The sequence below is a fragment of the Ambystoma mexicanum genome, chromosome 2p, assembly GCF_040938575.1.
Source record: "Ambystoma mexicanum isolate Mex_15411 chromosome 2p, UKY_AmexF1_1, whole genome shotgun sequence".
Classification (NCBI taxonomy): Eukaryota; Metazoa; Chordata; class Amphibia; order Caudata; family Ambystomatidae; genus Ambystoma; species Ambystoma mexicanum.
In genome coordinates, this window is record NC_090923.1 from 280,148,847 (window position 1) to 280,162,225 (window position 13,379).

The 13,379-nt window shown below is 46.4% G+C and overlaps 1 protein-coding gene across 3 annotated transcripts in view; it reads right to left on the minus strand.

Moving 5' to 3' along the window:
* Nucleotides 1-13,379, minus strand: part of RFT1 (RFT1 homolog) — a 416,949-nt gene that overhangs the window by 278,949 nt on the left and 124,621 nt on the right. For all 3 annotated transcript variants that reach the window (XM_069643549.1, XM_069643548.1, XM_069643550.1), the window contains 2 exons: nucleotides 10,980-11,110; nucleotides 85-229 (listed from right to left, as the gene is read on the minus strand). In XM_069643549.1, the coding sequence (XP_069499650.1) occupies nucleotides 85-229; nucleotides 10,980-11,110 (276 nt within the window). The remainder of the gene's footprint in view (nucleotides 1-84; nucleotides 230-10,979; nucleotides 11,111-13,379) is intronic.

Here is a 13,379-nt window from a genome sequence, read left to right on the forward strand (position 1 = left end):
ACCTTTGTATACACATTCATATAGGGCACACCTATTCTTGGGGTGTAAAACCATAATGGTAGGTGAACACTGTTTTCATCCTACCTGATCCAGTACTCAGCATTGTTCCTCCATAAATATCCAGAGCTAGTTGAGAATAGGCATAACCAAAAACTGTTATGGTCAGACCAATCACAAGAACCAGTTTTAACAGTGATTCCAGAACAGCTGCGGACATAGCAACATCTTCCTGCAAAGTATAAAGAAGTGAAATTGTTTAACACAACATTTGTAAGCAGGTGCTACTTATAACAAATCAAGTTCAAACATACTGAATAACACAGGACCTGCTACTCCAAGGTATACACCACCCCATCCATCATGGGACATCCAAGATACTATACCTGTAACCTCCTCTTCCACCGACCCTTGTTAATCCCAAATTATTTGTATGGTGCGTTGCTGCTTCCTAGCTAGGTTTGCTCTATATAACCCCAAATACATATATACAGATGTACATAGGCTTTATTCCAATGGGTATGTCAGTGTTTTAATTGTACTTTAACTTTGGATTTCCTGACAGATGCTTATATGTTATCAGTAATTGTTTGAAAAAGAGGGCGAATAATTATCAAGCAAATAAAGTCAAATTCAAATGATCCCCAGTTAATCCCACCTTATGTGCAGAACTCAGAGAACATTTGAACGAAAATGTACATTATTAAACTTGTACAGCTTCTAACGGCTCTCTACTCTGTATTTCTGCTTTATATAAGGGGTCAACAGTAAGACTCAGACACAGTGTCATGTTAGTTATTGGCTATAGACTTATCAAAATAATAAGAAGGTTGAGTGAAATCCTATCTATCCATTATACTAAGAGGGGGTTCCCTGCCTCAACAAAACTAAGAAACGTCTCTGTCAGGATGTTTAACAAAAAAACATCCTCCTTCCTGTGTTCTAACCCTAAACTGACCCTTACAGTTTAAACTCAACATAATGTGTACAAGGGGTTTTTCAACAAGTCATACTCTCATAGCTTTCCTCCAAAGTTCCAAAACATTACGGTTTCAAAAAGTGCAGAAAGAAATGGAATCCGCGCCTACTCAAGAATGTACATGTTCGCTAAGAGACATGGAGTGCCTGTGCCCAAAAGCCTAGCTCAGAGAATAGAGCTGGAGCGAGATCGAATACTCTTGGTTAAAATTGGGGGAAGGGATGAGGGATGGGGCGGGTGAGGGTGGAGGGACTAAGTGAGAAAAGAAAGTTAATGATAGTAAATTGAAGACTTAACCGATGCCTTTGTTAAAACTGAAAGTTGAAACTAATTGCAGTGATATATGATAGTGCAAAGAACAACCGTCACATGTAATGGTCTTTACTGAAAATAAAATTGGTTAAAAAAAAAGAAAGAAATGGAATAAAGTTCCTCCAGGAAAGGGGTCTCACTTCCCCTAGATTTCCTCTTGTCCACCACTGCTTTCGTTCCTGTGCTGTAACTTTACTGTATAACTTCAACTTGTACGACCTCTCCCTATAGTTTTACATGTTTTAGGCTTTCACAAGTTTAAGGAAAATTCCACTTTGCCATAGCTCCTCTTACACATATTGTTTTCTTATACATTCAATTTCTCATACACTGCATTTCCACTGGCGTCAAAGGATTACCTCTCTCCACTGATCATTCCTCTTGCTATTCCTGGTGTATTCCCGTTGCCAGGAGCTAATGATTTTCTCATCGATCCTCCACAAAGGGGTATGATTTCCTCCCTTTTATGTTTAATTTTTGCAGTTGTATAATTCCATGATCACTTTGCTTCACACTCCTGGTTTACTCTCCTGCCAGGCGGTTACTGTTTCACAATTTCAATTACAGGTTCCAGTTTACTTCTCTTCCCACTCCTGGTTTGCTCTCCAGCCAGGATGTTACTGTTTCATAAATTCAATCACACTTCTCTTTATCTTTCTTCTCCTGCATCCGAGTCTCAGACTCACAGTTCACCTGGTTCACTAACCTTCCAGGGTTTTTACTTTCTCTAATTAGTCTTTCTTTTATCCACAAATAGCATTTATTCAATGCTGGGTCACTGACCCTTCTGTGACAAAGTTTGTCTCAGTTTCAACACTTTCTTTCAAGCATTGGGCCACTACCCCTTTTCCAACACTATTTTCATTCCCATTAACTTCTTCTAATAAGCACTAGGGGTCTCTCACCCCTTCTCAGTACTGTTCGCAAACGTACCAATTTTTCCACAGATTTCACTTTGCCCCTCTCGTGCGGTGACCAGGGCTTACCAGGCGGCTTTCGTGTTCTTCACAGCTCCTCTTCTCCGTCTTCTTTGACTCGCTAACTCAGTGTGCGTCCTGTCAGCCGTTTAGCTCCTGATTAGTCTTTCTCTGTAGCTTACAGCTCTCGCTGCTTCAGGCTCTCAAGCAGCAAGCTTCCTTCCGTCAAGATTCCCTGCATGACGCTCATGACAGCAACTGTGCTGCTTCTTATGGTTTGCTTGCACTCATCGGTTTGATCTGTGTCTAACAAATCACCGGTCCCTTTAGGGCCTGTCACTTCTCTCTCTCCCTCTGGTCAGTCAGCTGTAGCAGTTTTAAACTTCCTGGCATTGCTAAGCAATTTCCATAGATTAGACTGCATTGTTGGCTGCCCGTTCTTAGTTATCGTCATTGCTCTGCGTCTCTTCCTCGTCTTAGCACAACAACGGGATGGGGACCGGCAAATAAGCAACTTGACTGGAAAAACGTGGACATTCCTAATCTACATCACAATAAGCCATATAGGCATGTGACAAGAGTACATGGATGTCATTTAGACTTACAGCTGAAGGGTTATTTTGATCTAATATTTGTATTCTGTCTCCCTGGAGTTTGCCCTTCCCTATGCGGTCCTCCCACAGATAGCCACCCCCAAGGTCAAAGTCAGGTAGCTTCTGCCCTTCCCTGGCCACGCAATGAAAGATTCTCTTCAGGGAATCAGTGATGACAGTGCTAGCTTGATTAATTATTGTCATCTTACTTATTCACTCTCTCTCATGCCTTCCCTCAAATACTTGCTATCACACACCCACATGCAAAAAGAATGAATGCAATCAGTGGTGTTTAAATATGGTTGTTTTGTTATATTTAAGTTAGCACATTTATCTTCGGTACTTCATAGTGAAATGGTAGTGCTCACCTTGCCATTCAGTGTAACATATCGGTGCACATTATTGATAGCTGTGTTTGGCATTGCTGCATCAGCACAAGTGTGTGTGAGAGAGATAGAGAGAGAGAGTGTACGAGTGTGTTTGTGTGCACGTGTCCCATGCACCCTTCTTAACCAGCTACTGCTTCCTGTCACCACGGCCATCAATATTGGCTTCTTCATTAAGACTTCTATTTGTTGGGAAGGGGGGCATTCGTCACAGGCCCCCTAGCGCTTTCGGGTGAGGCAGAGGTTAGGACGTGTGCAGTAGGGACTCGGGAAGTGACAAGGGAGAGGAGCTTGGTGGCAAGGGCCACAGTTAGAGGAGAATGGGGGATGTTTTTGTTCTAGCGTACATGGGAAATCAATCTCCATTTTTTTTAAATAGCAGCCATATTGGAATCGAGGCCTAGGCTGGCGCTGCAGCCAGGGCCGTAGGCCAGAGACACCCACATAAAAAAGGCGCGATCGAGCGGATCCTAATAACTACTGCCCGATCACCCTTCCTGATGCTGATAGCAAGATCCTTGCCGGAGCAGTGTTGCTGAAGCGGATGTCTTGGGCAGAGAGTGGTGGGATACTAAATAGGGTTCAAACTGGCATTAGAAAAGGCCACTCCACTACTCTGAACAGATTGGTAGTGAACATGCTAAGAGATCAGGCATGGCAAGCTAGTACCCCGCCATTGTACGCTGCAATGATTGATCTGTGCAAGGCTTTTGACATGATGAATACAAGTCTCCTTTGGGCTAAGTTAAAGGCATGGGGTATACACTTATTTACGACGATGAGCGTCCGACCCGTTCCAAATATGCTCTAAGACAAAGTAGCCCAGCTCGAGCATGAACTCTGCTCGTTGTGATCATATAGGGCTGCTCAGCATTCAGCTGATGCACAACCACATAGGTTTTAGAAAGACTACACTGTAGATTTGTCTGGTTGTGCCAATGCTGTTGCATGCCAAACTATGGTGCACGTTTGCGTATACTGTCACAATGTCATCCCATTGCCCCCCAACCCGCTTCCTCCCTTCTGCACTACCGTGCCCATTAGAAAAGATGAACGCAACCGTGCAGCGCAAGCCAGCGTTCAAACACGTTGCTGCACGAGTGACTTTTTGTCGAGCTGCCGTGCCACATAGAACCGTGCTCTCAGGCGTGGCATTTACCCTTATCATGGACACGCTACACCTCACATGTAGCTAGACGCAAACGCACAGACCCTCTTTGCTTTACTCTACTCCTGCCTCGATCCACGAGCTGGTAGTCTAGTCAAGGGCCGACTAGCGCGATTCGTGCAAAAACAACTACATTACCCACAACCCTGTGCTACCGCTCATGCACACCCAATAGCTCCGCCCCACGCAAACGCTCAAGTTTCATCGAGCATGGAAGATTTACGCCACGCACCTTGCAACACACACACAATCAATGTCCATCACATGTTGCCGGTCCACACTCAGATCTCAAGTGTATTCGCAGCTTCCCCTCGACTCAGCCCTGCGAAAGCTGGCTTTTCCGACAACGCATACCATGCGTGCAATACTGACATATGGACAAAAAGTAAGAATGTGATCCACTGCCGGCACACAGCGATCCCACGCTCCCTGCACGTTCTGCTGCCTGTACCCCTAAGCACAGAAGGCAGGCAGCCCCCCCGAAAACATCCAAGACACTATTTGCGCCTCCACAACTCATCTTCCCAAACAATTCCACAGGAAACCCACACCAGGAACGCACGACACAGGTCGCGCACCACCCTAAACCCAAGTGACTTTCATGATGTAACACTTTGTTCAGCCACGCCTCTTACAAGTAGCAATATTCTCTCAAGGTTACCCCCCCCATCATAACGTCCAAGTCCAGATTTAAACACCATATACAACCCATCACTCGTTACCTAGACGCCTCCCCCAACCACTCACACACCACAATCAAGGACTCCACTAAAATCCATAGCATCCACCATACTCAAACCTCATCCCAACAACAGACACCTCCCCTTTTCCCCAAACTAGCCTCTCAGAATCAAGCCTCTACACCTGATCAAGCTACTGTCACCCTGCATAATGACCCTCAGCCCCTCCTAACATGCACCTTGATCAACGCTCAATCCCTTCCTGCCCATGCACTCGATATTCATTACCTCATCACCAATAACAACCTTGATACACTAGCCATCACAGAGAGCTGGCTTCATGAAGCATCAGGCCCAGCTCTAGCCCTAGCTATCCCCACAGGATATATCATCCTACGTAATGACAGACCCACCTCCGGGGAGGCAGAGTCCCTATGATTGCAAGAAAATCCATTCCCCTCAGACAAGTTCATATATCCATTGATAAGAATACCGCTCTTCTCCCTCTCAAATTCTCACCATCCACTACCTGCACAATCACCATGCACCTCATCTATCACCCTCCTGGCCCATCTCCAAACTTTGAGCAAAACATACTACATACTCTCCGGGATAACCTCAAAGCCTCCTCCAAAATAATCCTGCTGGGAGATCTCAACTTGGGCCTCCACGACCCTAATGATCTACCTTTCAAATCATTATCGGACACACTCAACATACTGGGTTTCATTCAAAGTATCAACCAATCCCACACACAATAAAGGCTGAACACTGGACTGGATCACAGATCACAACTACCAAATCGCCACAAGTGCCAAAACACCCTGTCCATGGTCTGACCATCAAATCATACATTTCACTATCATACAGCCAATCAAGCATTCACAATCACCAAACCCATTCCCTCCGGCTGTCACAAGAAGCTAACGGAACCTCACCAGACACAATATCCTACCCTCGATCAATTCACTCCGCCTTCAGGCTCCCTTCTATCTATCTCATTAGTGGATACCTACATCTCAATCCTCTACAAAGCAGTTAACACCCTAGCCTCCTTAGTACCTCACAAAGCAAAGTTGGTCAGACACCACAATTCTTGATTAACCCCTGACCTGTTCGGATTATGCACCATGAAACGACAAGCACTGTTAACTTGGCTAAAAGAACCCACCATCTACTCAAAACTAAATTTCACCAAAGCTTCCAAAGAATACAAACTGCCATAATCACAGCTAAGTCCAACAGGAATTTCCGTCCTTCTGCTGTCCCCTCTCTTCCCTCCACGGCTCCCTTGCCTTCCCGTGCTGTCTCCTCTTTGGCTGCCTTGCCCTCTCCTCATTCCTCTTTTACACCTCTGCAGGGAGTACCTCTGATTTGTACCCCTCCCGGAAGTCTTAACTCCCACTCAGCTGTCAAACACTCCTCTGACATCAGCCACCTCCTGGAGGAACTTGCCCTCTATGTCCTCTGTCTCACTGAGACATGTTTCACGGCCACCTCTGTCACAAGCTTTGACACACTCCTCCCTGATGACTACAAGACCCTCTCCGCACCCAGGCCCAACCAATCCCGAGGGGGTGTAGCCCTGATTTTACCCGAGTGGATTCCTGCCTCTGTCATTCCTACGCAGGCCTACTCCTCTTTCAAATGCCTCGTCTGCAGGCTCCCTCGCTCCTAGCCATTCTCTTACTGTGGCTACTATCTATCGGCCACCTAGTCAGATTTTCTCCTTCGTCTCTGAATGGGCTGACCTTTCCTCTTCCCTTCTGGTCTCGACCACTCAACTCCTCCTCCTTGGACACTAACATCCACCTGGATGCTTCCTGTCCTTCCTCTGGACTCTTTTGTGATATATATCTCTTTCTCTCCCCCACCCCCCCGGCCTGACTCACTCTGCAGGGCACACTCTGGATGTTCTGATCTCCTCAGACCTTCCCATTTCTATCCCTCTCACCACTCCTCTCTCCTGGAGTGATCACTTTCTCCTTTCCTCCAAGCTCACCCTCTTCCCCCCCCCAGGCTAAGCCAATTCCGGCACTTCCACCCACATTCTCAGTTATCCGACCCATGAAGCGTGTGTCAGTTGAGGCTTTCGCCACCACTTTCTCAACCCCCCTCTCCCTTTGGCTGACTCACACCCTGACACAGCCCTTTCCATGCTCCACTCTGCTATATCTGAAACTCTCAATGTTCTTGCCCCTGTCATGAGGATCCGCTTGAAGCCCAAAGCCAAATGCAATTCCTGGTATGACTCAGACCTTGTCGCCCTCAAACGCAAGTGCAGGGTGGCTGAGCAGAAATGGTGTGCTTCTGGTACATGCTGACAAACTGGCCTGCCGCCTGCTCCAAAAGCAATACCGGCTCTCTGTCCGCACCAAGAAGAGAGTTCACATCCAAGCCTGCGTCTCTGTTGCATCTAACAACTCGACCAAACTCTTTAAAATCTGCAAGGAATAGGCCAATCCTGCTACAGTCGCTACCTCTCCTGTCCCCTCCCAGGCCCTCTGCACAGCTCTGGCTTCTCATTTCATCTCTAAAACTCAGGACATCCTGTCCTCCAGCTCTTACTCTTCCCCTGTCTCCTCTACTCCCTGCTCTTCCTCGGGCCCTTCTTCAGCCACCTCTCCTCCCTCCTTCTCTGCCTTTCCCCTGTTCTCCCCAGATGAGGTTTCTAGACAAGTCCGAGCTATGAAAGTCTCATCAAAACAGGTCCCTCCCTGTTCCTCCAAAACTATCAAGGACCATATTGGCACCATGGCTCCTGGTCTGGCTGACTTCTGCAACCAGTCCTTCGCCACGGGTGTCTTCCCTTCCCCCCTGAAGCACTCCCTTGTGCACCCTCTTCTTAAGAAACCCTCTGCCAACTCATCCTGCCCAGCTAACTATTGCCCAATCTCCATCACTCCCTTCATGGGCAAACTCCTGGAAAAGCTGGCCATCCCCCAGCTTAATCTTCACCCTGAATCTGTTGGTTGTCTTCATGACCATCAGTCTGGCTTCTGAGCTGCCAGAAGCATGGAAACTGCTCTCCTGAACATCCGTGAAGACCTGCTCTCAAACCTTGATTCCAACACCCCCTGGGTCCTCATCTTACTTGACCTCTCTTCTGCCTTTGGCACGGTCAACCATGCCATCCTGCTCAACAGTCTCTGTGATAACTTGGGTATCACTGGTCAGGCCCTGGTGTGGCTGACCTCTGTCCACTCCGATCGACCCTCCCAGGTCCAACTTGGGTCCCTCCACTCCTCTATCTCTACCTGTGATGTCCCCGAGGGGGTCTAACCTCTCTCCCTGGCTGTTCAACCAATACCTGAAACTTCTTGCCCAGCGCATTGCCACTTTCTGCCCCAACTTTCAATGCTATGCGGATGACACTCAGCTTTATTTTCAGGCTACCTTCGGCCACATCTTCTCCGTCTCTCCTCTCTGTCTGTCTGCTATCCAGGAGTAGTGTGCCACCAATGATCACTGCCTTAATGCCAGTAAGACTGATATTCTCCTCGTCGGCACACCTGCTACCTCCTTTCCTGTCTCTCTCTGGCCGGCCTCTCTTGGCCCTCTTCCTGCTCCCACCTGCGAGGCAAAAAACCTTGGGGTCATCGTCGACTCCACACTCTCCTTCTCTCCTCACATCTTTGGGAGAAGTTGGGAGGTGCTATTATGAGTGTGTGTATTTCAGCCATTAAAGTTGTGTGAGGGTGGCCAGGACCCTACTAGTCACCAATGTTTGAATGGTTTATGGTTGGGCGCAGCAGAGGTAAACTATTAACTAAGCAGGGGTGGGTTGTGTTTAAGGAAATAGAGAATGTGAGAAGCTACAGTTCGAATTGTTGTCGTTAAAAGTAGCTTAATTCTAATGGCAGAGGTGTTGTGCTGCAGTGTTTGTCTTAAACTTGAGTGCAGGGTGTGTGGAATTATTCAGTGCCTTCCGCTAATATACGAAGGTGCGGTTTGCAAGGGGAGAAAGTGGGTCAGCTGTACAAACAACATCTACATCCTGGTTTCCATCTATGTACAGGAGCAGTGCTATGTTTCTCAGACGATCTAAGAGCTAAATGAATAATACTCACCTGAGTTCCTCCTAGTGCGTAAAAGGCTGCCCTTTCATATTTTCTTATGGCGGCATAGAACATCCACATGTGCCCATATGAGTGCAATACCCAGCACACTATTAGGATTCTTATGTGCAAGTTACTGGGCTACCTTCTTGAGTCATCCGCATGGGGATGGCCGCGCCCCAGTGGCCGTACACAGAAGGAGAAGGAGAGACGAGGCAGGTAGCTGAGAGAGGGATAAGTGAGAGGGTTTGTGCAGTGGCAGCTGGATGAGATTAGTGTGCTAGTGGTAGGGGAGTGGGTCGGGGCAAGGGAATGGGATCAGGATGTGGTAGTGAACAGCCATGTTTTGAAAGCTTTCCTGATGGCCAGGTGATCCTCTTTGAGACAGAAGTGTGGGGGAGAGGGAGCTCCAGAGGGAGGGTGGAGGGTGCAAGGACGGAAAAACAGGCACCTCCTAGACTGGAGAACTTGAAATGGGAGTGGGGGGACTTCCAGATGTGCAGAGCCCGATCTGAGAATTTGGGTGAGACTGTAGCGTGTGATCTTGTTTTGAAGGAAATCAGGGACTTTCCTGTAAATGGCACGGTGGGTATTACACATGGCTTTGAAGGAGGCCCACCGGCTGATGGGCAGCCAGTGAACCCGTGTGTGCTACAATGCCGGTCCCATGTCTGTGCTACAATGCCGGTGGCAGGTATAATGACCATGACATCTCAGTAGGCTAGTGTATGTCTGCATATATTTTGGGAGGGAAGAGAGGACAGCCCTGTCCAAAGACTTTACACACACCCACCCTATCTCAATAAGAAAAAGCCATCCCTCAATAAGGGGGTTCAAGAAAGTACTAAAGAACCTCTTACACATATCGGGTACCTCCACCGGTCAGCTGAGACCTCTCACATTAACAGAGCATCTAAAAACAATTCAGTTTGAAAAGTGTTTTTGTATATGCAGGCATGTTCCCGTATCATATTTGAACATTAAAGCCCGTATGAAATGAAATGTTCCACATATCCTCTCAATAAAAATTACTCCACTACTAGTATTTGCCTTTTCGAAATAAAACAGAAGAGCAGGTTGGTCCTAGTCTTTACACTGTGTATACATGAGAACGAAAGAGAAGTTAATTCGTTTTATTCATGGCTGCGTGCTACTGTGCTTCACGCATTGACTTTTTTTTACATTTAGGCATTTTTCCTATGCCATATATTTGTGACACTAAAACCTGTATACATTAACATGTTCTACGGATCGACTCAATAAAATGATGAACTAACACACACTTCTCTGCATTTTCAAAACAAAAAACCGAGTTATTACTACTCTACATTTTCCATACAAAAGAAATAAACGTAGTCAGGGTCGTGCGATGAGCTGTAGCATTGCTTACAAACCAAATAGCTTAAGCCATACTTGGGTAAGAGATGGTGTTATTATACCAGGTGCTTATGAATAGCAATTAACACGTTACCTTAAAGTCAGCTATTTTTGCAGGCAGAAATGACTTTTTAAAATCCCCTCCATGTGAAACACATTTAGATAACAGAACATTCTACTGGTCAACTACTCATGTATTAACCCTCAGAAATGCTACAAAAAAATACGAAACATTTTAACTAGTAGCGGAAAAATAAATAAAATTCAAATGTTTAATTATGCTTTATTTGAATTCTTTAAGAAACCAACTAATTGATAGCAAACGTTTTTTCTGCATGCTGTGCCAAACATCTACAAAATAAATAAAACTTTAAGGAAAACATGCGGTAAACTCCTCGCTATAATAACATTCTAGCAAACAAAACAGTTTTACATTTTAACGTTGAAATAATGTATTCATACTAATATTCTAATATCAACATTTGTCAGCAATATACAAGCCATTACTATACCTGCCTCTGCCTTTTAACATCGGTTCCCCTGTCAAGCACCTTTGCAAAGAAAACGTAGAAACTCTCCTCGATTGGCATAAAGATAAACCTTGCTACCAGAGATCCAAGGTTATTCACTATATCATATACACCTGAAAATAAAAACATGTTTGAGGTTATATTTCAGTGACAGAATGTAAACACTCTGTTTACAGAGGCTTTTACATGTCACTAAACCAGGTAATGCAACCTGATAGTATTATAGTTAAGTAGAGCTTATCTGAAAACATATGGTCAACCATTTTTACATCGCGGACGACATCCACAAAGACCTGTATAAACTACCATGCTACAATGATCCTGCTCAATCGGCCACCTGAATTTGAGGTGTTTCACCAAGCCATCATTCGCCACCACTTTTAACATATCTTGGACATCAGAGTGGGCATTAGGCTGGTTTCCTCACAGTCCTTGTGACCAAAGTAACCATGGGCCAATTGTACTCAGCCCTCCACCACCTAACCTGTGGGGTTCACATGGCTACTGAATATTGTACCCGAGTAAGCAGGCAATAGCATAACAACCATTTGCAACCCCATTCCAACCCTATGAGGATGACAGATTAAGATCCACACAGACAACGGCAGTGATCGCATTCAAGAGTCACAGAATGGATGCAGACAATCCTAAATGGAATGATGGAGAGCTGCCTTTGCCTGAATGGGAGTAAGGTGGAAACATTACTCCGTTGCTCTGGGACCAGCAACACACTGCCACTGCACAATGGGCATCCTGTTAAAAACTGCATTTCCAGCCACAAATAAACAAGGTGACCAGGAATACCTGCTGCCATGTTGACATCCTGAGGGCAATTCTTCCCTTTTGGAGGTCTGCCACATAGAGTTTGGGAGAGTGCTGGTTCTACTCTATCAAAATTACATTACTGCAAAGATGTGCACCCTGGGCTCCCAAAATATACACCCACAGACGTCCAGATCATGTAGGGTAACACACAGGACCCTGACCAAATAATAAACTGGCAGATTATACAGGGCCTTCAAGTCCTACATCGGCAAGTCATTGAACTTCAAAATTCTTTGCACAGTCCACAAAGCTATCTGGACCAAGGCCAAGGTACATTTCCTACAAGAGTTACCAACAAGTAACCCAAGGCCAGACCAGATAGAACTACTACACGCCCAAAAAGGCGGACAGAGTGGCTTATTGCTCCCATTTTAAGGCCCAGATCTGTGGAATGTGCTTCACGAGAACTACAACCTACAGTTCAGGAAAGCACTAGCAGCAGTCCTCTTTCAAATACGCTTCCCAGTCAAAAAGTGATTGGAATTGTATCAACCCCACTCTAACAATACTGGACCTCACAACCCAGGGGAAGTCCAAAACACAAGGGCTTCAACAAGAATTTTCAATAGTACAAAGGCTATGGTCTCCACAAATGAAGGCCTGGCCTTTATAGTAATTACCTTTGTAATGTCTTCAGGATACCAAGAAAGCAAATGCACAGTGTCGGCTGTGAATGATGCTGTTCCCCCTTGCTTCTGACTGTCATGTCTTCGGGTAGTTCCTCCGGCCATGTCCCGACACCCAGTCTAGTGACCTGTCCCTCCCATTCACCTGTCTCCCGGGGCTCACGCAGGCAACCCAGTTTGGCTCGTGCGCTAGCCAAACAAACGCCATACACCCTACAGTCACGATTGCGGCCGTTTCTCCATTGGCAGTTGCCATGGAGATTAGGCCACCGCTCGAGCAGTAACACACTCGCTCGTACCGTTGTGGCCCGATCACGTGACCCGAGGAAACGGTCACGTGCCCCGGGTTCGCGGTCACGTGACTCCGTTTAGCATCATGTGAACAGGAAGTAGACGATATTTAAACAGTGCAGTGCCGGTATACTACGCTTCACAGCTGGTTTACCTGGAAAACTCTGTTTGGCTTACTTACCTTTGTTGCTTACCTGGCTTCCTTGGACCTGGCTTTCGTTTTCTGGACTTCTTGTGGATCACGCTTGGATTTGGCTGCATCGGCTCTTCCGCTCGTCACGGCTCCTGACCCCGGACTGAACTACGGACTTCCTCTGGATCACGTTTTTGTTTTTCCCTTTGGTTCGGACGGCTCTTCCTGGCTTCAGACCTTTTTCTGCAAACGGACCTCCCTGATTGCACCTCTGCACGGGTAATCTCACTTTCCAGTTGGTGGCTGCCATCTGATTACCTGGGGCCCATCTACAAATACACTCTCCAGGTGGAGACTGGCGAAGAACATCTAGATCTACCCCGCAGGGTGGGTCCTTTGCCTACGTGAGTCCCGGAACCATCCTCCCGTTCAGGTTCACCATCCCTTTCATCAGATCCCCGGTAAGACTCTGATTGTCTTCTGATTATTGTATGTAGTATCCTGTCT